This window comes from Hemitrygon akajei, chromosome 9 (assembly GCF_048418815.1).
Source record: "Hemitrygon akajei chromosome 9, sHemAka1.3, whole genome shotgun sequence".
Classification (NCBI taxonomy): Eukaryota; Metazoa; Chordata; class Chondrichthyes; order Myliobatiformes; family Dasyatidae; genus Hemitrygon; species Hemitrygon akajei.
In genome coordinates this window covers 128175539-128201031 of record NC_133132.1, presented here as the reverse complement: position 1 = coordinate 128201031, position 25493 = coordinate 128175539, and the positions used below count along the sequence as shown (strand labels likewise).

Genomic DNA, 25493 nt, shown 5'->3' with positions numbered 1-25493 from the left:
GGTTTCCCATGCAATTTTCTTTGATCCCACTAGAAGTTTTTCAAATTGTCTTTTATTGATCTGTTTGATATATGGACCAACAAAAATGCCTTCCTTAATCTTGGCATCACTTATTCTGGGAAGCATCTGTCTCAAATATTGAAATCCTTCAATGGAAACCTGTTCTGCCTTACAGCATCCACCCTGCCTAAGGATGCCCAGGCATGCCTGGACAAGATAGAAAACTTTTCAGCTTACGTTGTGGGCAACATTTTAATGGATTTAAATTATGGATTGAAATAACAAATTTAGGTATGTTTTTTTAATTGGTGCTTAATAGGAAAATTTCATGATGGTTTTCATGATCAGCAGCCAAAAATCCATAAGATATAGCCAAAAGTATTCAGGAAGCAAAATCTTTGTTGTCCAGTATTCAGGGCTGAATTTGTCAAGTTCTGTTGAAATAACCATTCCTTAATATTTTCCGCTCTTATTGCATTGCTTTCAGCAAGCAGTGGTCCATCAGCCATTGTGAATATTTCATCAATAAGTTATAATAAACTCAGCAGGACTATATGCAAAATAATACAGCAATTATTGTAATATATTAAAATAAATGGTGCAAATATTTGGCCCATCCTGTCACGTTATTATCTTTTCTCATAAACTTTCCAAAGTCATTATTGTTACCTGAGCTGCTGGCTACCCCTTTATTACACTGATACATTTCTGTGAGGCTGGGAAATGCAGACATTGATCATGTACAAACTTGTTCTTGCTACAAGTGTGGTGGCCCTACTGACAGGATTATGAAAAGTAGATCTATTTAACTCAATTTAGTTATTTTTCAATTTCTAATGTTTCAAGGTGTTTGTGAATTTTTAAATGTCAAATACATTTGCAGACAATTATTTTAAACCGTCTGCAGCAGGACCTCAGCATTTGTCAAAGCCACTCTGGGAGCACAAACAGCCACTGCACCCGAAGACCCCATGCTATCTGGACAGTGCAGATGAGCTGGAAGTCAGCCTTCTAGTGAAAATCACACTAGTAGCTGAAGGTTGGTCAAACTGTTGTCCATCTGAGGTCTAGCAGAAAATATCTCACTTATATAATACCTAAAATTGATTTGCCTTCATCCTGTACTATTTTACATAGCAATTTCAACTTGTGCACATTGTGAACATAGTTGTATATCCCTAGACGAGAAGAACAGGATGCAAAAAATTCTGTGGAATCCAGAAAGAAGCAACTGAACAATCTGAAAGCCAGCAGAACAAACCAGTTAAAAAGGTTTGGAGAGAACATGCCAAACTTGCTTGAAGCAATCGAGGAAGCATATAAACAGGGTCGTTTCAGGAAGAAACCAGTTGGCCCTTTAGGTAAGTGTCAAATCTTCTGTTTTGCTCGAATTAATAACAGAATATGGGTGAGTGATCTTTTTCATTTGATGCTTCCTGTGTAATATGTATTGTCTGACACATTAAACTTTGTTATAATATCTATTACATAGATCAGTACAGCACATAGCCCAGAATGCTGTGCCATCTTCCATCCATGTGCATATTCAAATATCTCTTTAAAGCTAATAAATTTGCCTGTACCACCATACGAAGCAGGGCATTCCAGGCATCTGTGACTCTGAGTAAAAAGACTTATCCCTCACACCCCGCTTTGAGCCTACCCCTCTCACCTTCAGTGCATGCCCTCTGGCATCATACATGTCAATCCTGGGAAACAGATACTCTATGGCCACTCTAATGATGTCTCTGATAATCTTGTAAACCTTTATCAGATCTCTTATTTTTCCATCCCTGTCCTTCCTTCTGACAGGAACGTACCTTTCTTGTACTCTGTACAGTCACTTTAGGATAAAGGAGCCAAAAACTAGATCTATAAGTTGCTACATTATTACTTTAATATTTCCAAATTGTTTTTTTAACCCCTTCAAAAGCCTGATGAGTTTTGTTAGAAGAATGTAAGAGGCTAATGATATACTGGGTCAGATGGAATGAATTCAAATAAGTGACTAGAAAGATTTGGTTCTTCCTACAGACTGAGAGACAGTTGTTCATTGAATAATTACCTTAACTGATGCAACTTTGAGGCTGCGTCCTGAGGACCAAATACAGAAATAGGACACATACTAACAAGATCACTTTCCGCTGGAAGTTGTGTGCAGGAGCGATGAAAGAACTTATTTTTTCATGTCTTGCATTTAGGTGCTGGTAGGATGATTGAGGATCAGGATTGGGTTACAAATATGCCATCAGGATACTGGAGGAAAAGGAGAATAGGAGTATTAGGTAGCAGCATTATGCTAGGGTTGGCAAATATAGTGAAGAAGTATCAGTTGAATTGAATTAAAGAACTATACCATTCTTGGTGTGGCACTTTCAGAGCCTAAGTCATATACATATATATATATATATATATATATATATATATATATATATATATATATATATATATATATGTGTGTATAGGAAACATAGAACACTTGCAAAAGGTATTGCAGAGCATCAGAGAAAACATCATTAATGGTGCCTTTGTAATACTCACCAAATTTAGTGTATTGGAGCAAGATTCCAATGTGGGACCAATCCATATGTAGTTGGACTCGTGCAACTACTTTAAGCACACAAAATATGCATAGATGGGTATGTAGTGTTATGAGGATAGATTTCTTGGAAAAATCAAATAGAATCCAAAGAAAAGGTGATCAAAAAGAAAATGTCTTCAGCAGGAATAAGAATTTGGTGTGGGATGGCACCAGTTGAATTTCCATTTAAGTAAGAAGCAGGGGTACTTCAACTCTTCTAGAGGACAATGAGAGGGATAGCAACAACAGAAAGTTTAGGCATTAGTGGTGTAAAGGAAACTGGCATTCAAAGACACTAATATAGATAGGCAAAACTGGACAAATAAAGCAAGTTCTGTGAGCTGAGAGTAACCTGTTCCAAACCAAATTACAAATGTCTTTAATGTTTTTAATCTTAGCATTAACAGTTAAACCTTCTTTGTTTGATTCTCTGGTATTAATTACATCACTTAACTACAGCGTAACAATATACAAGGGCATGTTTGACTGGGTGGTACATATTAAGCTGTACAGACAATAAAAGTTGGCTTGTTCTATACAAAAATACACACCAGTTATTTAGACTGCATTTGGAAACAAAATTTGGAATATAACTACAATACCAACTTTGAAATTAGAAGCAGTACCTTAATCTGTTGAGCAAACACGAGGAAATCTGCAGATGCTGGAAATTCAAACAACAGCACACACAAAATGCTGGTGGAATACAGCAGACCAGACAGCATCTATAAGGAGAAGAACTGTCGACGTTTCAGGATGAGACTGTTCGTCCTGATGAAGGGTCTCGGCCCGAAACGTTGACAATGCTTCTCCTTATAGATGCTGCCTGGCCTGCTGTGTTCCACCAGCATTTTGTGTGTGTTGTTACCTTAATCTGTTTATAACTTACTGGTCAGTTAATACAGTAAGTGCATATGGTGCAGATCTCTACTACAGTTTTGATATTAAATTCATTTCTTCTTGAAAGCATTGATTCATTGACTTGTTTATTGCTGCAAGTACTAACATCTCTGAATCATTATATAACCATATAACAATTACAGCACGGAAACAGGCCATCTCGGCCCTTCTAGTCAGTGCCAAACGCTTACTCTCACCTAGTCCCACTGACCCGCACTCAGCCCATAACCCTCCATTCCTTTCCTGTCCATATACCTATCCAATTTTACTTTAAATGACAATACTGAACCTGCCTCTACCACTTCTACTGGAAGCTCGTTCCACACAGCTACCACTCTCTGAGTAAAGAAATTCCCCCTCGTGTTACCCTTAAACTTTCCCCCCTAACTCTCAACTCATGTCCTCTTGTTTGAATCTCCCTTACTCAATGGAAAAAGCCTATCCACGTCAACTCCATCTATTCCCCTCATAATTTTAAATACCTCTATCAAGTCCCCCCTCAACCTTCTACGTTCCAAAGAATAAAGTCCTAACTTGTTCAACCTTCCCCTGTAACTTAGGTGCTGAAACCCAGGTAACATTCTAGTAAATATTCTCTGTACTCTATTTTGTTGACATCTTTCCTATAATTCAGTGACCAGAACTGTACATAATACTCAAAATTCAGCCTCTCCAATGCCTTGTACAATTTTAACATTACATCCCAACTCCTATACTCAATGCTCTCTGATTTATAAAGGCCAGCATACCAAAAACTTATCCAAGTGTTTATTTAAGTTGATAAGCCACATATTTTCATGTACTGATTGCAGTCTGATCCTTGCATACACTTTTAAAGCAGCTTAGATTTCACTAACCCAAAGATACTGAATTATACTGATGGCTACTGTTTCTTTTGAAAGCAAATGCAAAGATTGACTTTGAGTTGTTGTACAGCTTGGAGGAAGGAGCTCTAACCATACAACTTAACTCCCATAAGATTTTTCATGTATGTAATTGAAACTTAGAATTTTTTTTCCCCCTATTTATTAGGCAGTGTAAGTGTTGTTACTCAATTTTTTTTGCAGCAGGTATTGTAATTTGGATTGACTTTTTCCAATGTTTTGGGATTAACGAATTAATTTAACGATGTTGATCATTGATCACTATATAAATGAATTTTGTTTATTAGGTACTTGTCTCAGACTGAAATATCCTCAATTGGCTTTGGCAGTTGAAAGTTGTTTAAGAGGACTACTGCTTTCATTTTGCTGCGATAATTATAAAGATGAGCAGGTACTGCAGAGTTTGATGTCACGATACTTCAATGCAGGAAGACGTCCCCAAATCAATGTGTGCGAGTTTTCAAATCAAGTATACAATATAAAAGATAGGTATGTTTTCAGGTTCATCAATACTAGATCTCTTTTGGGAACTTGTCATGTATAATGTTGTTAGGGAATGCATTGGATAAGCCACATGTATATAGTAAGTGACCAGTGCACTCAAATGCACTTTGTGCATTTATATATTTTAACAGAAAAGCAGCATTATTCTGGTCTCAGTGTTATTTTTGTACATTGCAGTGTTTGCCATGAGGCTTATATGAGCCTCTGGTTTAAAAAAAGTTCAGTCTGCTGGGAGACAAGATAAACATTTCTGAATTACTCAAATGTGCAACATCAATTAAGTTTCTGCTTCTATAGAAAGCCTGCAGGTGCCTGTTATGCTGTTATTAATAGTGCGGCTCATGATGTGGAAAAGTTGAAATGACTGCAAATGGTCTGTAGTTGACTTTTGTGAATATACTTTGTAAAAATTGTAATTGTATCATTCTATTAGAGGAGGATTTTGCTCTGATAGTGCCAGGTACCACTATCTTCTTTAATTTAGAATGCTCTATTAGGAAACTTTATTAAATTTTGAATATACAATATTTCTTCATTGAAGAGCTGCTCGTCATCCAGAGTTCCCCACGGTTCTTGATGCCTTGGAAATAGATAATCCAGTGGTGACCAACTGTTTGATTGACCTGAGGAATGTTGAAAAAGTCCTGTTGATCAGTGTAAGTCCATCTTTTGTAATTTCTCTTGCTGAATTACAGTTGTTGATGTGGTGTCTTAAAAGTTGAAAGCTTTTTGCGTACCAGACTACATAAAAAAAAGGCAATATTTGTATTTTGCATATTTTAAACCTTATGAACAAAAAACAAACTATTATTTTAATTCTAATGCTGTAATTGTGGATTGAGTAGTGTGGAATATAAAGAATGTGCTCAATCAAAAATGACGTTTTTCACAAAAATGTATTTGCAGACCTCTTCTGTGATAGGTTGGTGGTTTGATAGATTGTTTAGTACCCTTCATTTGTGGTTAGACCAATTATATACTTGATACTGTAAATTAGCACAGTAATTACCGTAGATTCCGGATTATAAGCCGCTACTTTTTCCCCACATTTTGAACAGCTTTGAACTCTGCGGCCTATAATCCAGAGCGGCTAATACATGGTTTTTTTTTCATGCCGCCTCGTAAACATTTTGCCTCGTAACAGTAGACCAATAAAATTGATGAGTAGTTCACAGAGGTCCAATGAAATTGTACGATAAATCAAGCGCACTTTCACAATTAAATTATTGTAAATCAGTCATTTGTACTCACCCTCATCAACATGGAAAATACTCGAAGCAAGACCCGAGCGCGTCAGACCCGATTAGACCCGATCGCAATGCGCAAGCGCCAGACCCGATTAGACCCGAGCGCATTGCGCAAGCGTCAGACCCGATTAGACCCGATCGCAATGCGCAAGCGTCAGACCCGATTAGACCCGAGCGCATTGCGCAAGCGTCAGACCCGATTAGACCCGATCGCAATGCGCAAGCGTCAGACCCGATTAGACCCGAGCGCATTGCGCAAGCGCGTCAGACCCGATTAGACCCGATCGCATTGCGCAAGCGTCAGACCCGATTAGACCCGATCGCATTGCGCAAGCGCGTCAGACCCGATTAGACCCGATCGCAATGCGCAAGCGTCAGACCCGATTAGACCCGATCGCATTGCGCAAGCGTGTCAGACCCGATTAGACCCGATCGCAATGCGCAAGCGTCAGACCCGATTAGACCCGATCGCATTGCGCAAGCGTCAGACCCGATTAGACCCGATCGCATTGCGCAAGCGTGTCAGACCCGATTAGACCCGATCGCAATGCGCAAGCGTCAGACCCGATTAGACCCGATCGCATTGCGCAAGCGTCAGACCCGATTAGACCCGATCGAAAACGCTGCTTTTAAGTTAAAGTCGATCAATAACTTTTCCTGGTAGGCTGCAATATATATATTTTTACCAGTCGCTAGGAGATATTGGAATGTTGTTCGTGCTGTTCAGTAAAAAAGTATATGCAACGTAATTTGTGTTACCGATACGTATGTATATTTAAAAGTAGCGGTGCGGCCTAAAATCCGGTGCGGCCTTTACAATTAAAAAATTGATTTTATTTCTAAAATTAGAGCCTGCGGCTTTTAATCAGGTGCGCTCTGTAGTCCGGAATCTACGGTAGACTATATTCAATAGTTATTTGACCATTTTTCAGTGCATTTAGGCTTTAAGAAAGTACCTTGTAATTAAATAGGTAATACACAGTTTCATCAGTAAAACCACTCCTGGTTTCATTTGTTTGTATTGCTGGGTTTGTAGGCAGACTGACTGCTTAATCTGGGATGTACAGAACAGTTCACCCCTAGGGTACTATTGCCTCCAGCCCAGACACAAGTGACAGGGAGTCTTTAAACAATATATGGTTTAAGATTACTAATTTCTAAAGATTTAAGATTCCTAAATGCCCCATTCCTGAAATGTCCTATTAGCCTTTAAGAGGAGGTGAGGCCAAGGGTGGGAGGTTTTTGTTATGGTTTTTGAATATCTGATTCAAAAGATTAAAATTTCTGCAAAATAAACATAGTGAAACAAAAAAAAATTTGCTTTAGAAGGACATTTATTTTTTTTCTCCTAACCCTGGAGTCTGAATTTCCATACTCATGATGTGACTCTGATCTTATGCCAAGTCTTACTGGTGCAGATGCAGAGAAGAGTATTCTACACGTAATGCTGAAGAATCCCTGCATGCCCAGATTTGCAGTTTATCTTCCAATGATGGAGTAGTTGGCCAAGTTAACCTGCATGTACCACTTAGCAAATTTTAGACTTGGTGTAGGTCCATGCAGATTTACCCATGATCCAAATAAATGATACATCTTGTGAGATCCCTGGTATCCATGACGCCAGTCTTCAGCTAATTCAATTCACTCCTAATTTTAAGAAATGATGGAGAGTACTAAATATTGCAAAGTCTGTAGTGTAGACAGCACTACAGCTGCAGTTGTCATAGATACAGATGAAAACATGCTCATCCGTGCTGTCCAATATATCTATCCAAACTCATACCATTTGCCTACATTTGGTTTTCTAAATCTTTCCTATTGATTTACCTGTCCAACTATCTTTTAAATGTTGTTTCTTTACCTGAATCAACTGTTTTCTTTGGAAACTTGTTCCATATATGCATCACCCTCTGAAGAAGTTTCTACTCAAGTCCTTTTTTAAATCTGTCCCTTCTCCCCTTCTCACTTTAAACTTATGCCCTCTAATTTTGGATGGTTTTATCCTTGGAAAAAGACTGCATTCGTCATACTAATACCCCGCATGATTTTATAGATCTTGATATGGTCACCCTTCAGTATCTAATGTCACAAGGAATAAAGTTGTAGCCTTGTTAACTTCTCTCAATAAGCACAGGCCCCATATCCTGGCAACATTCTCATAAATTTTGTACATGTCTTTCCATAACACGCTGACCAAAACTGTCGAGCATTGCCAATATTTTGTACAAATACCAAAATAAGATTTATAACTCTTGTACTCAGTGCCCTTGCTGATACAGTCCAGCATGCCAAACCCTTCCCCAACACCTGTATTACAACCAGTGATTTTGATCAATTTAACTCAGAATTTTTATTTGTGAATCACATGCTCCTTTTTTTCACAATAGAGGCCAAAAAAACAAGGACATTTGAAAAGCATGAAAACTATATATTCAAAAAAATGAAATGTCATCTGTTCAAAAGTATTCACCCCCCTTTACTCCGTACTTAGTTGAACCACCTCTCTGTACTGGCGTAGAATGTTGGGCTGATTTCTTTTTCATTCTCACTTGCTGTGCAAGCAAATATGTGCAAGGTGTAAGCAGTAAAAGCAGCTTTTTCTTTGACCGGTTGTTCTCTCCTCAATGGTGCTGAGTTGCAGTCTTTGTCAAGGTCATGGCCCAGACTTGTTTTTTAGTTGTTCATTTCTCTGGATAGGCCTGGGAACAGAGGGGGGAGTTGGGGGTCATGATAGGATTAAGGACATGGATGTGAGGAATTGGTCAGGCTGGTGTTTCGGCCTCTGCTCCGCACTCATGAGACATGATGTTGGTGATGCTCCAGGTCTGCAAAACGGTGAAGCCAATTGTTCGGGGTCCCGGTCATTGACAAGTCCAGAGTTCGGGGGCCTCATCCAGAGCCCGCATTCATACTCATTGGCAGTCCTGGGGTCGATACCAAAGATTGAAGCCCAAAGGTCAATCAGAAGTTGAGGCCTAATAATTTGAGTCCCGAGTCTATGAGTTTTCTGGGGAAGTCAAAGGCTAAATGTCTGCAAATTTGCGAGTACGCTAGAGGCTGAAGACAGTTTTTCTTTCCAGTCCTGATGAAGGTCTTGGCCTGAAACTTCAACTCTCTACTTCTTAGATGCTGCCTGGCCTGTTGAGTTCCTCCAGCATTTTGTGCGTATTGCTGCCCCAGTGTTAGAGGACTTTGTGCGTGCATGGATGGGAGGGAGGAATGGGACTTGTTTTGTTGTTAATCTTGTTGGTCGTTGTGTTCTGTTTCATTGTGTTCGGTGCTGTTCTACTGAGCACTGGGTGTGCTGTGTTGGCGTCAGAATGTATTGTTTTATTTGCAGGCTGCCCTAAGCACATTGTTAGGTTGTGTTGGTTATTAACACAAACAACGCATTTCACAGTATGTTTCACTGTACATGTAATAAATGAATCTGAAATTAAGTGATAAGTTAAAAGTACTTAATAAAATGAGCTTTTAAAATTAAAGCTAGTATACTTCTGAATCTGTACTCTGATTATGTACCTTAATTTTATTATCTAATGAAGGCCAATTTCATCGCAAACTGAGATCTGGTTTGCTAGTTTGCTCCTGCAATTGCATTATGCACAGAATATTTACCCAGAAAACTAATATTAAAGGTAGTTACATCATATGGGTGATATACACAAATAATTTTATTGAAAACTAATTATTTCAGAATCGAGCACAACTTGTACATTGATTTTCTTAGTAAGCCAATTCTTGTGAATCAAAGAGACTTGAGTGTCTGTAATTTCATTTTCTGTTTCTAGAGCAACAGCAGAGCTCGTGAAGTTATGCAGCAGCAAAGGGCACCCTTAAACTGCAAAGAAGCCTTCACTGCTGTAGGTGACCAGGTTTTTACCAATCGTTATTACTCTTCTGAAATGGACAGGGCAAGATACTTGGGTGATGATGTGGAAGCGGAGATCAGGTTTGTAAATATCTAATATTTTGGTATTCTAACTTATGGAAGAATAGTAACCTGTAGCAATAGGCCAAAAATGCCATTATGTTAACTGTCACAGCTTTCCATTGATTTCCTAGCTCAGTGTATATTCATTTATAGTTCAGAATAAAAGCACCAACCTTTGAAAGCATCAGGCACAGTGTTATTTTAAAGAAATGATTAATGGATTATTCTTGGATGAATGAAAAGCTTGCATGGCTGATTTACCTGAACACCTTGCAGTGTATGATTTTGTTAGTGCTGTGGTTAGTAACCACTGAATGTCATTGTGTAAACACACAGGAATTCTGTTAAGTGAGGTTTTCTTTTATGACTGTTGTAAAGCCTATTTTAAAATATAACATCCTTGAATATCACATTAGTCTTCTTTTCTGACTCCTATTAATATGAATTTGTATTTATTAACAGAACCACTTATTTGAAGTCCACAGTGTGTTCAAATAGGACTTTTGGTTATACCATTTCATTGTAATCTCTTTTTCATGCTTATCAGTTCCTCTTTTCCCATCGCCCCCACCAATACCAACCACTTATGCTAAGGAAAATTACCATTAGCTTACCAGTTAGCTTACTAGAATGTCTTTGTGATGTGGGCGAAAACTGGCTCACGTGGTGGAAATGTGCATGGTCACAGTAATATATGAGATCATTCTGACATAGTGGGTGGTCTTTGGGACTATGTAGAGGTAGGATTATCTGCTACTTACTGTGTTGCCTAGTAAATGTAAGTACGTGGATTAGTATCGATCAGGTCAACCACGATCTTACGGAGTTGCAGAATGGCACAGAGGGACTGAGTGGCTTCTGCTTCTTATTTGTAATTTCATGTAATTAATATACTGTAGATATGCATCTATTGAGATGATAAGGACTCTGATCTACTGTTTACTGGGTGGATAACTATGAATGGTAATAGTTTAATGAAGTGGCATATGGGGATACATTTATTCAAGCAACACACACAAAATGCTGGAGGAACTCAGCAGGCCAGGCAGCATCTATGGAAAAGAGTACAGTCGATGTTTCGGGCCGAGACCCTTCAGCAGACTGGCCTGAAACATCGACAGTACTCTTTTCCATTGATGTTTCCATTTGTGTGTGTTGCTTGGATTTACAGCATCTGCAGTTTTTTTCATTGTTTGTGCTGGGATATGTTTATTAATTGCTTTAAAAAGTGCATACTGGCAGTGACTTTCTTTGTGTTACAGTCAGTTGGAAGTGGAAGTGAGCAATAAAGTAGCTCAGATATCACATATTCAGCAACAGTTGCGTTCAGTGGAGGAAGGAATCAAAACAAATGAGAATCACATGAAAACAAAACAAATGCAAATCAGAAAAATCCAGGTTTGTAATAAGTTGAAAGAGGTGTCTTATATATATTTTTACATAAAAAGAACTACTTTGATTTTTTTCCCATTTCTCTTTCAGGAGAATGAGACAAAAATAAAACTAGAAATTGCAGATTTAGAGAATGTGGATGAACCCCAGTCTGTGGATATTTCCACACTAGTAAGTGTATCAACTATATATATAAATTATTCCATTTTAAAAAATATTCTACCAAAAAAAATTGGGAATTTTCTTTTTATCTGTAAAGTTTTGAACTGACCCTTGAAGTTAGGTGTGAATTACTTCCTTCATCTTGTCTCTTGATTTTCTTGTCAAACCAAAACATAGGAAGAAGAAGAGCGAGATATTTGGCAAAGAATAGAATCTGACAAAGAAAAGCTTGAACAAGCCAGAAAGAATATGGATGAGCACCGAAAGATACTGGATGAGGCTGAGCAGAAATTTAAAGAAATGAAGGAAAAGATAAATAATATAACTGAAGAGGCTGACCCAATAAAGGTGCAAGTTAATTGTATAAAGTTTTCCAAATTTCTTAGTTTGTTGCAGTGTTGTGGGTATAATAATTTGCATTTTCTCTTATTAGGATGAATTAAGTAAGATAGATGCAGAAGTTGGGAAGTGTAAGCATCATAAAAGACATTATGAAGAGAAGAAAAAAGAACACTTAGATGGGATAACTAAGTTAAAAGAAAACCTGGAAAGCAAAGAAAGGATTTTAGAGGTAACATTTGACATGATACAATGCTAAAACACTGTGATGGGCTTTCTATGTCAGTACCTTAAACTGCTGTAGGCACAGTCAATACTATATAGGATAATCCTTGTTGATTTTTGTTTGATCCACAGACATTTAGTTGAGAGGACTTATTTTTAAATTGTATCTTGAACATTTTAGAGCTTCGGTGAACTTTACACATTGTAAAAATAATTGTCGTTCCAAGTTTCAAAATAATATATAGATATTTGAAAAAAATAGTAATTAAATCACTTGTGATATGTTTGATCTTCTCCCACCAACATTTTTTTGATCTCCTCCCTTTCTTGACTGAGTGGAATGTGTTGTGGTAAGTGTTTGGGATTCCTGCTGTAGTTGGTAATTGAGTGCGGAAATTGTAAACCACATGGCACTGGAGCCTGACCTCTTCTTATTAATAAATCCAGATCTATGAAATGTTAATTTTCTAGGCCATAATCCAATAGCCAAAGAGTTGCTTCCTTCCTGCAGTTGTGGTTGGGATGGATTAATTCTGAGAGAGAGTAAGGTTCTAACTTCAGATCAAGGCTGAACCACTTAAATTTGTTGAATTATTGGAGTGACAGTTAAAATAAGTCAATGTAACAATATTGATGTATTTGCAGATAAACATTACAGTGTAGAATATTTAGTCAATTGTATTTATACTACTGAATTAAGGATGCGCCATATTAGAGCACTGTGTAATTGGCTCTTTATTCTTAATGAATGATATAAAAATTGCAGCTAGCTTTTTAGAGACATAGACTTAAATCAGCTGCTTGCACAGCCACATTTGGTACTTGGAAGAGAGCATGGGGTGGTGCAATGTAAATTATTCCCAATTAATAATATTACATTCTATTCTATGTTACAGAATAATTATCCAGGAGGTAGCTAATCTCAGGATATAGATGAAGTAATAATGTGAAATTGCAGTACTTAACCATTGAAGCACTTCAGAGCTATTTATGTTTAAGACCAAAGTCCTCTTTGCTGCAGACTACTCCTTTGTTATTAGTCATTCGTATCACATTTGCTCTGCAAGATAGTGTTGCTTCAACTCCCAGCTCTACATCATGATTTGGTCCCAGATCCTATGCCAGAACTTTTAGGAATTTAATCTAGAATCAGAATTGAGGCATATCACAAAAAATACACTGAAAATGCACCTTCCTCGAATCTTGAGTTTTTCAAGGTGGTAGGCATCATTCCCAATCCTAATCCATACTTCTGTTTATTTTAAGATTAGAGGTGGAGTCCTGTATGATTGGTGCAGACAAAGTTTTCAATCTGAATTGGAAGAGGAAGCCAGATCACTGCTAATTAGAATCAGGTTTATTGATTCTAGAATCATGTGTTGTGAAATTTGGTAACAGCCTTTCAGTGCAATACATAACATTAGAAGGAAGGAAGAAATAAATAAATTATAGTATACGTCTATTGAATAGTTTAAAAATTGTGCAAAAACACAAATAATATATATATTAATAAAGTGAGGTAGTGGTCACTGGTTCAATGTCCATTTAGGAATCAGATGGCAGAGGGGAAGAAGCTGTTCCAGAATCACTGAATGTGTACCTTCAGGCTTCTGTATCTCCTACCTGATGGTAACCGGCTGCATCACTGTCTGGTATGGGGGGGGGGGGGGGTGGGGGGGGGGGTGGTTTGGGAGGCTACTGCACAGGACCAAAAGAAGCTTTAGAGGGTTGTAAATTCAGTTGGTTCCATCTTGGGTACCAGCCTACAAAGTACTCAGGACATCTTCAAGGAGCGGTGTCTCAGAAAGGCAGCATCCATTATTAAGTACCTCTAGCACCCAGGGCATGCCCTTTTCTCACTCTTACCATCTGGAGGGAGGTACAGAAGTCTCAAGGTACACACTCAGGAACAGCTTCTTCCCCTGTCATCCGCTTTCTAAATGGACATTGAACCTGTGAATACTACCTCACTTTTTTAATACATATTATTTCTGTTTTTGCACGATTTTTGATCTATTCAATATACATACTGTAATTTATTTATTATTGTTATTTTTCTTCTATATTATGTATTGCATTGAACTGTTGCTGCTGAGTTAACAAATTTCATGACACATGCTAATGATAATAAACCTGATTCTGATTCTGAAAAGGCATGTCCTGGGTGCTGGAGGTCCTCTATAATGGATGCTGCCTTTCTGAGACACCACTCCTTGAAGGTGTCCTGAGTACTTTGTAGGCTAGTACACAAGATGGAGCTGACTAAATTTACAACCCTCTGTAGCTTCTTTCGGTCCTGTGCAGTAGCACCCCACCCCATAACAAACAGTGATGCTACCAGTCAGAATGCTCTTCATGGTACATCTATAGAAGTTTTTGAGTGTTAACGTACTAAATCTCTTCAAACTCCGAATGAAGTATAATCGCTGTCTTGCCTTCTTTATAGCTGCATCAATATGTTGGGACCAGGTTAGGTCCTCAGAGATCTTGACACCCAGGAACTTGAAACTGCTCACTCACTCCACTTCTGATCCCTCTATGAGGATTGACTTGCAACACAGAAGGCGGCCATTCAACTTGCCTGTCTGTGTAGTAACGCATATGTTTTAAGATGATGTGCTTCATGGCTATGAATCTTCAAATATTCAGCTTCAACTATTTTTCAATTTTAATGTAATAGCAGTTTAAGGCAAATGATTCAACCATCCTTAAAGGACAGGTTAGTAGGTTAATTGACCACTTGGGTGTAATTGAGCACAGTATGGTTGTTGGACCAGAAGGGCCTGTTACTGAGCTGTATCGCTAAATAAATAATTTTTTTTGGAACTGAGTTCAGTTTTAAATCACTCCTGTAATTGGCTCCCAGGTGGATCAACCCCCATTTAATCTATCAAATTTACCTAATTTTTATAAAAACCAGTTCAATCTCATTCTGCATCTTTAAAGGTGAACTTAAAGAGTAAAATCAGTTGAATGAAAAGTGCTGCTGCTTATGCAACATAGAATGAAGCATGTTTTAGATTTTGTATAGTGGAGTTACCTTGTTTTATAGATTCTATACCAAAAGGCAACTATAAACTATTTTAACTTTCCCCTTGTGGAGTATGAAATTGAGAACTGGGCTATGCACTCCAAAATCAGTTTGGGATTAACCTAAATCTTACTGTCAGAGCTAATAGATGTGTACTTTATAAATTAGGAATCTGATGTACTGTCAAAGAAACTGGTGGTAATGGAGTTGCTGAGACTCTTTAAGAATTGTTGAGCCGAGGATTTGAATTTGTGTATAAGATAAACCCTCTGCATTTGGCTACAAATCAGTACATTTCTCATCCTTACTCTGTGTAATAGCAGAAATTGCAAATGCTTCTGGCTGAAGGACATTAATGGATGCAATGTGGTTGATGTGTCAGATAACCTCGTTATATTCTTCAGCTGCTTGTATACTTGGTTATTCCAGGAAAGTTCTGCTAAAGCCAAGCAGATTTGTGCAGAACGAATAGAAGTCACCAGGACTCCCAAAAGCATTGATGTGGAGATCAATCGTCTGAGAGAGAGGATCAACAGAGAACAAGAACGTCATGGGAATAAGGAAGAAATTGCAAGGTATTTGCAAAAACACCATCGCAAACTTAATTTTGATTTAGTCTTAGAGAGAAGGGAAAAACATCTTGTTTTAACCTAATGATAACTGTGCACTTAGTAGCAGGTGGCCTTTTATCATTTGTTATATTTACTAACCTGAAATATTTATTCTTATTTCTCGTGTATTCTCCAAGTTCTACACCTATTTGTATTTGATCATTGAGTTCTTTTCTGAATGAAGCAGTTAATCAAATAGAAAATGATTATTAAATTATTGATTAATAGTAATAAATTACTATGTCAGCCAATAATTTGATTACAATGTTTCATTGAGAGAAAATCGAATAACTGGACATTTTTTATGTAACAGAAGAGTTTTTATGTTTCCAGAAGAGTTTTATTAGGTCTCTTGTTGCAAAAAGAATTATAATTAAGAGAACGTATGAGAAATATGTAAGTTCGTTAATTGAAATGGGATCATGTTCTCAGTAGAGTTTGAATGTAGTAGTTAAAATGGACTATTGATTAGTATAGTGTTATATTGTCCAAATGAATGTGTTTTAAGATTTCTATGTTGCAAGCCTATGTATAACATTCTACTTTTGTTTCTTTTTTGTACAGACAGTACTATGATGTTCTGGAAACATATAAGAATGTCAAGAGCCAGATCAAGAATTTGAAGATGTTTATGCAGCTACTTGATAAAATAATGGAAGAAAGGCACAAAGCCTATAAAATATTTAGAAGGTGATTGGTTGATCTATTTGATTTGGTGCAATTATTTTGAGCATCAGTTTACTTTTGTAAATGCCTAATTAGCAGTAACAATTTGGCTTTACAAGTCTAAAAAGATGCAGTGTATGAGGATGCTGCTAATTACAGTCCACTAGTTTGACTGATGAAAGCTTACATTAGTTCAGCAGGATTTACTTAAGATCATAAAAAAATGACTTGTCATACTCAAGCTTCTCCCATTATTCAGTATGCTCATGGCTAATATGCCCATAACCTCATCTCTGCGCTGCCTATTCCCCAAGGCCTTCAATTCCTAATACTAAAAAAAATCTATTTCCTCTTTAAATATACCCAAAGATTAACCTCCACAATTCAGCGTAAAGAAATTCTTATCCACTCTTGTTTTAAATAATCATCCCCTAACCTCTTCATAATGACCTCTTGTCCAAAATTCTCCAACTATTGGAAACATCCCAGCATTCACTGACTCATGCCCCTCATGATTGTGCTATGATCAGGATTTGTTCTGCAAAGTTTCCAAGAAATATCAATCTAATTTCTTTAGCTGGTTATAATAGGATAATCCTCTCATCCCAGGAATTAGCTACTTGATAGAAAACAGGAACTCTATCAAGCAGCATCTGTGAAAAGGTAAATCTGTATATCTCTGGTTAGCACCCTTTCCTCAGTATTAGTATAGTAAATCTGTTTTAAACTGCTTCCAATACCAGTGTATCCTTTCATTAAGGTTTAAAGAGGAGCCATTACTTTGCAGGAGTAAATACGGCAACAAGAGGCTTTTTTTAAAAAAAGCCCTTCTGATTGGCTAATAGAGCTTTCCAGAGAAAAAAACATTTGTTATTGTATAATTGTGAAGCACAGCAGCCAATAAAAGGGAAGCAGGCTGTAACAGTGCAGCTGTAGTGCCAGTGGGCCGGAATTTGATTGTTAAGTTAAGAGGCTTTGACTCATGAGCAAGCAGTGGTGCAGATTAGGTTCTTAGAATTTTCTTTTTAGTCTTAAAACTTTCAGGTGGCAGTGATATGCTCCTCCTGCAGGTGGTGGGAGATCAGGGACACTTCCAGTAACTCTGCGGACTTTACCTACAGGAAGTGTTCAGCTGCAGTTTCTGACAGACCACATGAAGGGGCTGAAGTTGCATTTGAATGCACTGAGGATCATCTGAGATACTGAGAATTTCATAGACATGAGATGTAGTGAGCTTGGCTGAGCTAAGGTACAGGTAGAAAGTGAGCCAGGAGTTTGGAATGCAGTTGGAATATGCAGCCAAGAGTGTTTCAGGTGTTTGAAGCCCAGGTGGAGTTTTAGCTGTAGGCTGGGTTTGCAGCTGGAGCCATTGTTGAGTTCAGGAACACCAGAGGTAAAGAATTTGGGTGGGTTTGTGTCTGGAGCTGAGGTCTAGATTCCTTGAGTCTTCCCTGCTCACATGATCTCAGTAGCTTCCCTGGAAAATTTATGTGTAACTGAAAGGAAAAATAAAATCATGTTTTGGTATTAATAGGATTAACATCCAGAAGGCCAGAAAATCTCCTTGTCTGGTTCTGCCAACATCGCAAAGGAGCTGGATTATTAGAATTTTACACATTCTCATTACAATACATCCTTCAACTATCTTTGACTTTTGGCAGCCTTGGATATTGTGTACTTGTTCTCTCCTTATGGTTATTAAAGTAAATAGTAAATAAAAGTCAATCACCCAGGACAAGTCCTCTTATTGCTGCCATCCAGAAAGAGGTACAGGAGCCTGAAGACACATAATCAGCATTTTAGGAACAGCTTCTTCCTCTCCATCATCAGATTTCTGAATGGACAATGAGCTCATATATACTACCTCACTATTACTTTTTCTATTTTTTTGCTCTCTCTTTACAGTTAATTTTTAATAATGCTTCCTATTACATATTGTTGCCTCCATGGATGTTGTGTCCCAATTGTGTAGATATGCAAGCAAGGGTAGTACAATGTGGAGAGCAACCACCCCCCCCCCCCCCATGCACCTGCTGAACCCAAAGGAATGGCAGAGACGAATACAGTTTGGCACCAGCAGCATCTCAGGAGTTGCCAGTCAATGTTGAACTCAGTGTAGAACTGCCTTAGGGATTCCAGTTGTGGATTTTGCTCTCTGGGTGTACTCCCAAAGTCCTACCTTTGAGTCGGTATAGCTGCAAGGCAATGGTGGTTTGAGTTCAGAGTTTTTCTTCTCCTAGATGAGCTGCCAACTATGGTTGTGGAGCCCCATCTACCCAAAGCAACTGGTTTTAAGATGCCAGTAACCTACCTTTGCCCCTTCTTCTGTTAGTAGAAATGGTTCTGTCAGTCTTAGTACCTAAGCCACACGTGAAGGCCAGGAGGGTATGTTTCTATGAACACTGCTAAACGGTTAATTTAATACTGGCTGTTTCTAGAAATTAGCTTAAAATCCTGTAAGTACATTGCAACGTCATCAATATTTGTACAGAAAATTACAATATTTGGTGGTATAGGCTTTGACAACCTTGAGTTCACTGAAGATAAAAGTTTATTTCAATGAATGTCAATCTAATTTCAAATACACAATATTTAATGTTTTTACCAACTCAACTTGGTTGAGTTATACAGTGCCTTGTAAAAGTATTCAGCCCTCCACCCTTTGTTCACATAAATGAATATTACAACCAAGGTATTTGATCAATTTAACTGAGAATTTTTATTTGTGAATCTTGTGCTTCTATTACTCAATAGAGCTCAAAAAATAAGGGAAACTGTAAAGCATGAAAACTAAACAATGAAAAACTGAAATGTTAGAAGTTCAAAAGTATTCATCCCTATTTGCTCAGTTGAACCACCTCTCACAGCTATTACAGCCAGTGGTCTTTTTGAATAAGTCTCTATTAGCTTTGCACAACATGGTGGAGCAGCAAGATTTGCCCATTCTTCCATGCTGAATCTGTGCAAGGCTAGTTGGGGAGTGGCTGTGGACAGCAATCTCGAGGTCTTGTGAGAGATGTTTGATCGGGTTAAGGTTTGGACTTTGACTGGGCCACTGAAGGACATCAGTTCTCTTCATTTGAAGCTGTTGCTTTGGTGGCATTCTTTGTGTCGTCATCCTGCTGAAAGATGAACTTCCTCCCCAGTTTAAACTTTCTGGCAAAGGCTAGCAGGTTTTTATCCAGGATCTCTGTATTTAGCAGCATTCATCATCCCATCAATCCTAACCAGATTTCCAGGCCCTGTTGCGAAAAGCATCCCATAGTATGATGCTACCTCCAGCATATTTTACAGTAGGGATGGTCTTAGCCAGCTGATGCACATTTACGCCACATGTACCACTTAGTGTTGAGGCCGAGAAGTTTGACCTTCCACGTCTTTACAGTATTATCAAAGTGACACTTTACAACTTTACGGGCAAGTATATGCTGTTTTTTAAGCAGTATGTTTGGTGTAAGTGTAATAGTGCACATCAGCTGACTGTAAAGTATGGTGGAGTTTTTGAATTTTGACTTTTTTATTCTTTACAATTTTCCCTGTTTCTTGGGCTTTACTTTTGGGGGAAAAGAAGAAGCATGTTATTCACAAATAAAAAATCTCAAATTGATCAAAATCCCTGGTTCTAATGCTCATTGATGTGAACAAAAGTTTGGGGGCTGAACACTTTTATAAGACACTGCAAGCAGATTTTTTTTCAGTTTTGTGCTGTGTATTTCTCATAGATTTCTTAATGTGAAGTGGAATCATGAAGCAGGAGTAACAATCAACTATCTGAATAGTTTCACTGTTCACTTAGGTTATGGTTGATCTGTATCTACCCTCGATTTACAAAATCTAATCCTGTTTCTCTGCTTCTTAAAAATCTTTTAATCTTAACTTCTGGAGATTTTCAAATTAGGTGAATCTAATGCACCCGTGTAATAATCAGTACTGCTCTTCTGAAACTAGTGTTACTGTCTTGAGTTCTCAGCAATTAAATGACCCTTATGTCATTCTACTGATTGCACATACAAACTTGTTTTACAAGACCTAGGCAAACAGATAACGTGCAGTTTCTAGGATGATTAAAATTTGGGGGTGTATAACAGACATATTAGTACTAATTTTTTATATTTGAATTAAATAGATATATTTCTCTTCGCTGCAAGTATTATTTTGATACCATGCTCTCTCAACGTGGCTACCATGGGAAAATGATGTTTGATCATAAAAATGGCACTCTTTCAATTGCGGTGAGTTTGTTTTCATTTTAAAATTTTATATGTGTGTATGCATAAAGTAGGTTCCATGAATATGGAACAAAAGCAGAATATTGAGATAAGAAATAATGAAGCTTGCATTTATTTATTTACTTAGAGATATAGTTGGAATAGCATACCCTGACAACCCTGATTTAACCATAGCCTAATCATGGGACAACTTACAATGACCAATTAACCTACCCCATACGTCTTTGGACTGTGGGAGAACACCGGAGCACCCAGAGAAAACACACGCATTCCACAAGGAAGAGGTATAGACTCCTTCCAGATGATGTAATTTCAAACTCTGACCCCACAGGCTACATTGGTGTCATGCTAATCGCTAAGCTACCATGATGCCTATTACTGTGCTGAGACATCAATACCTTGACACTTTTTCTGGTTTAAAATTATAAAGCACTTTAAGGGTTCTGTGTGTTCTAAAATTAGGATTTCTATTGGCACATGCCATTTTTTTTGGTGTTTTTAGAGCACTAACATCATCTTACCTCCTGCTTTCATCTCCCATGCCTCCTCCTGGATGTGATTGTCTCCTGCCATCTAACTCTGCTTGATCTGAACCCTTTCAGTACAGAGGGTGCTGGGATTGAACTCCAAACTCCGATGCCCGAGCTACAACACTACAGAGACTTGGTTTTCCAGTTAGTTAAATGTAATGACATGTTCAGCATGTAATCAAGGAATTCGAGAAAGACTGGGCGAGACAGTGCTAAAATTTAGGTAGCGAGTTTACAAATATTACAAAGAAGACTGAAGTAGTATTGGATCTCCATGATAAGATATTTGCATTTCTACAGAAAATGTTTTATTTCAACAATAACCTGTATTTTTGTATATGTATGTGTAAATCCCCAGAATATTTCACAAGTGGAATTTGATGCAGAGCTTTAATATGTTATTCAGTGTTGAAGGGCATGCTAAAAGAAGGAACACAGTTGGAGAAGCAGATAGATTTGAGGGGAAATTTCCAGAACTCGCAGCTTTGGCAGCTAAAGGCATACCTCCCAGAGTTAGAATAAATAAAATCTGCTCAAAAGTCCAAAACTTGAGCTCACATATCTGTGAGAAGGGATGGTGGATTGTGAGGGGGAGTGCTGTAAGGCTGTAGGATATTACTGTTGGAGAAGATTTAATGCTGTGAAGTGATTTGAAAATACAAAATGAAATTTTACAATCAATATGTGCTTAACTGGAAGCCAGTGTATACATGGGGTAATTGATAATTGAAATTTGATGTGGACTAACGTATAGGCACTGGACACCTGTGTGGTTAAAAGTGCAAGGCCAACCAAAATGCTGTCAGATATTGAAATGTTGATGACAAAGGCATTGATGTGGCTTTCAGCAGTTGTCTGTGTAGGGTGAAAATCAGACTGTTTTCAGAGTGAAAATAGACAGTTTTAATAGTCTAAATGTCTGTTCAGTTAGTGTAATGCTACATTTGTAAGTCGTCTAGCTCATTTTCAGAATGTTGCCAGGGAAATGAGTAGAATCAGTTGTGGGAACTGAAGATCGTGGTCTTTCTTTTCCTAAAAGAGGAAATTCTTTCTTTTCTGGTAGTGGATCCTGGATAAGCAGTGGTAGTAAGAAATAGGGAGGTGAATGTGTGACAAGTGCTGACAGGGTAGAACTGTGTAACTTAAGCATTCTTCAGAAACTGCTGTGTTTTAAACTGTTTATGGAAGTCTCTATGGGGCCATGTATAAATAAGGTGGGGGCAGACAAGGCTAAAGGCTTGAGGGTCATCAAAGGTAATTCTATAGAAGCAAGAAGAAAATCCACTGCTAGTGAATCTCTGAATATAACTGGATAGCTGCAAACAGATATGAGTGGACTTTTTGCGAGGGGCTGCTGGTTAGTCAGAGTACTGCTGGTTAAGTGCAGGTTTTGGTGAATGTCAGGTTTTGCTGAAGAAGGGAAGCAACACTAGAATAAACTTTTTGTCCTGCTTCCTAAGCTGGTCAGACTTTTTCTTCAAAGCTTTTAGAGTCAGGTGAACTTAGTCATTCTGCTCCTACGCAATTTGGGAACTCAGGATGCTGCCAGAGTCCTTGGTGACTACTTGTACAGGAAGAATGTCCAACTGCGGCTCCTGATAGACCACATGATGGCACTGGAACTGTTCATGGATTCACTTTGGAGTATCTGCAATGCTGAGAATATTGTGAACAGCACATTTAGTGAACTGGTCACACTGCAGTTTAAGGGTCCAAGGAAAGATAAGGAATGGGTGACTTAACAGTCTTAACAGGATCAGGAAGGTAGTGCAGGAGTCCCCTGCAGTCATCTCCATCTAAAGTCAATATAGTGCTTTGGATCCAGCTGGGGGTGGGGAGTTACTTGGTAAGCCTTATCATAGGAAGGGAACAAAAGTATTTGAATTGTACTTTTTGAATTGATGCATTTTAACTATGTGGAAGCTGTTTGCCTTGGTCTTAAAATTTCTCACAACTTAAGAAAAGTTATAGTTTCTTTTACTAATCACCCTGACAGAATTAAATAGTAGGTGTTACGTAGTTCTAAGTGATCGTACTTTAGCTATTTTACTTTTCTTTCTGAATTTCAGTGAATTTGGAGATTTAATTCTTATTTTCTGAAATTATTCTGTGTTATATGTGTGCTATGTGTACTACTGCGCTTTACACCCTGATCTGGAGAAATGTTTGGCAGTATGCATTTATATATTTAAGTGACAGTAAACTTAACTTGACTGTAAGCAATGCCATTTGAAAAAAATATTATCGCTAAATTTTTGCTCATACTCTTGAAAGCATGTAAATAGTAAATATAAATATTGTAGCTCACTAAGATTAAAAGCCTTGCTCACTCGGCTGCTGAAGTGATTGAATAAATTAAAGTTGGTTACTAATTCATTGAAAAGGCTCATATTATTTGAAACTATTTCCGCCAAACCAGACAAGCTCAGAAGAAGCATGAAGTGAATTTGGAAAAAATAAAAATCCCAGGAACAAAAAATTGAAATGAAAAAAATGTTCATTAATGGGTTCCACTTGCATAATCCTGCAATAGTTAAATATAATGTGTTGAATTAAAAAAAAAAGGGAAACAATAGATAGATTCTCAGAGCTCTTTATTCTTTAAGAATATTTGGTAAAATGGGATAGTGTAAGATTTTCATTGAACTGCAGATCCTAACATAAATATAAATTCATCTCATTTTGTACTTGATGTAAGAAGATTGACAAGATGCAAAGAGAACACAAAATGTAAATCAAGCACATTCAAGAAAGTTACGGAGAATGAAATGTGTTATTCAGAAGCAAAGCATTTTCTTAATTAAAACAAACGCAAACTAGTTTTCAGTGTGAACCATTTGATTCTGAATATATAAGCAATTGCATTGTTCAATAATATAATGTATGAAAAGTCACTCAACAAACCCTTACAATTACCTAAATAAAAACACAAAATGCTGGCAGAACTCAGAAGGCCAGACAGCATCTATGGGAGGAGGTAGTGATGACGTTTCGGGCCGAACCCCTTCATCAGGAGTCATCAGGACGTTTCAGCCCGAAACAATTATCTGTAGTTTTTTTGCTGAGGGTTAATGTGCAGTTTTTCTATATCATTATCATGGATCCATTGAAAATAATTGAAAATAGATGTTTTAAGTTAGATTATGAAGAAATATTTTGATAGTGTTTTCCCCTATTGTGATTTGTGTAGCTTGTATGTCTTGCATCTTATCAGAGGACAGGAGAATTTTTAATTGGGGAAGGACAAATTATGAGGCTACAAGACTAGAACTTGTGGGTGCGAATTGGGGTGATGTTTTTGAGGAATATAGGGCAGCAAGAAAGGAGCTGAGGAGAGCAAGAGGGGGGCATGAGAAGGCCTTGCGAGTAGGGTAAAGGAAAACCCCAAGGCATTCTTCAATTATGTGAAGAACAAAAGGATGACGGGAGTGAAGGTAGAATCAATTAAAGATAAAGGTGGGAAGATGTGCCTGGAGGCTGTGGAAGTGAGCGAGTTCCTCAATGAATTCTTCTCTTCGATATTCACCAATGAGAGGGAACTTGATGACGGTGAGGACAATATGAGTGAGGTTGATGTTCTGGAGCATGTTGATATTAAGGGAGAGGAGGTGTTGGACTTGTTAAAATACATTAGGACGGATAAGTCCCCGGGGCCTGACGGAATATTCCCCAGGCTGCTCCACAAGGCGAGGGAAGAGATTGCTGAGCTTCTAGTTAGGATCTTTATGTCCTCATTGTTCTTGGGAATGGTACCGGAGGATTGGAGGGAGGCGAATGTTGTCCCCTTGTTCAAAAAAGGTAGTAGGGATAGTCCGAGTAATTATAGACCTGTGAGCCTTGCATCTGTGGTGGGAAAGCTGTTGGAAAAACTTCTTAGAGATAGGATCTATGGGCATTTAGAGAATCATGGTCTGATCAGGGACAGTCAGCATGGCTTTGTGAAGGGCAGATCATGTCTAACAAGCCTGATAGAGTTATTTGAGGAGGTGACCAGGCATATAGATGAGGGTTGTGCAGTGGATGTGATCTACATGGATTTTAGTAAGGCATTTGACAAGGTTCCACACGGTAGGCTTAATCAGAAAGTCAGAAGGCATGGGATCCAGGGAAGCTTGGCCAGATAGATTCAGAATTGGCTTACCTGCAGAAAGCAGAGGATCGTGGTGGAGGAAGTACATTCGGATTGGAGGTTTGTGACTAGTGGTGTCCCACAAGGGTCGGTTCTGGGACCTCTACTTTTCGTGATTTTTATTACCGA

The 25493-nt window shown here is 38.0% G+C and overlaps 1 protein-coding gene across 1 annotated transcript in view; it reads left to right on the top strand.

Moving 5' to 3' along the window:
- Window positions 1-25493, top strand: part of LOC140733514 (structural maintenance of chromosomes protein 6-like) — an 82589-nt gene that overhangs the window by 50376 nt on the left and 6720 nt on the right. Inside the window, exons 14-24 of the mRNA XM_073056947.1 lie at window positions 1183-1361; window positions 4653-4854; window positions 5411-5525; window positions 9908-10068; window positions 11313-11448; window positions 11533-11613; window positions 11782-11952; window positions 12038-12175; window positions 15629-15774; window positions 16375-16500; window positions 20603-20708. Coding sequence (XP_072913048.1) covers window positions 1183-1361; window positions 4653-4854; window positions 5411-5525; window positions 9908-10068; window positions 11313-11448; window positions 11533-11613; window positions 11782-11952; window positions 12038-12175; window positions 15629-15774; window positions 16375-16500; window positions 20603-20708 — 1561 coding nt within the window. The remainder of the gene's footprint in view (window positions 1-1182; window positions 1362-4652; window positions 4855-5410; window positions 5526-9907; window positions 10069-11312; window positions 11449-11532; window positions 11614-11781; window positions 11953-12037; window positions 12176-15628; window positions 15775-16374; window positions 16501-20602; window positions 20709-25493) is intronic.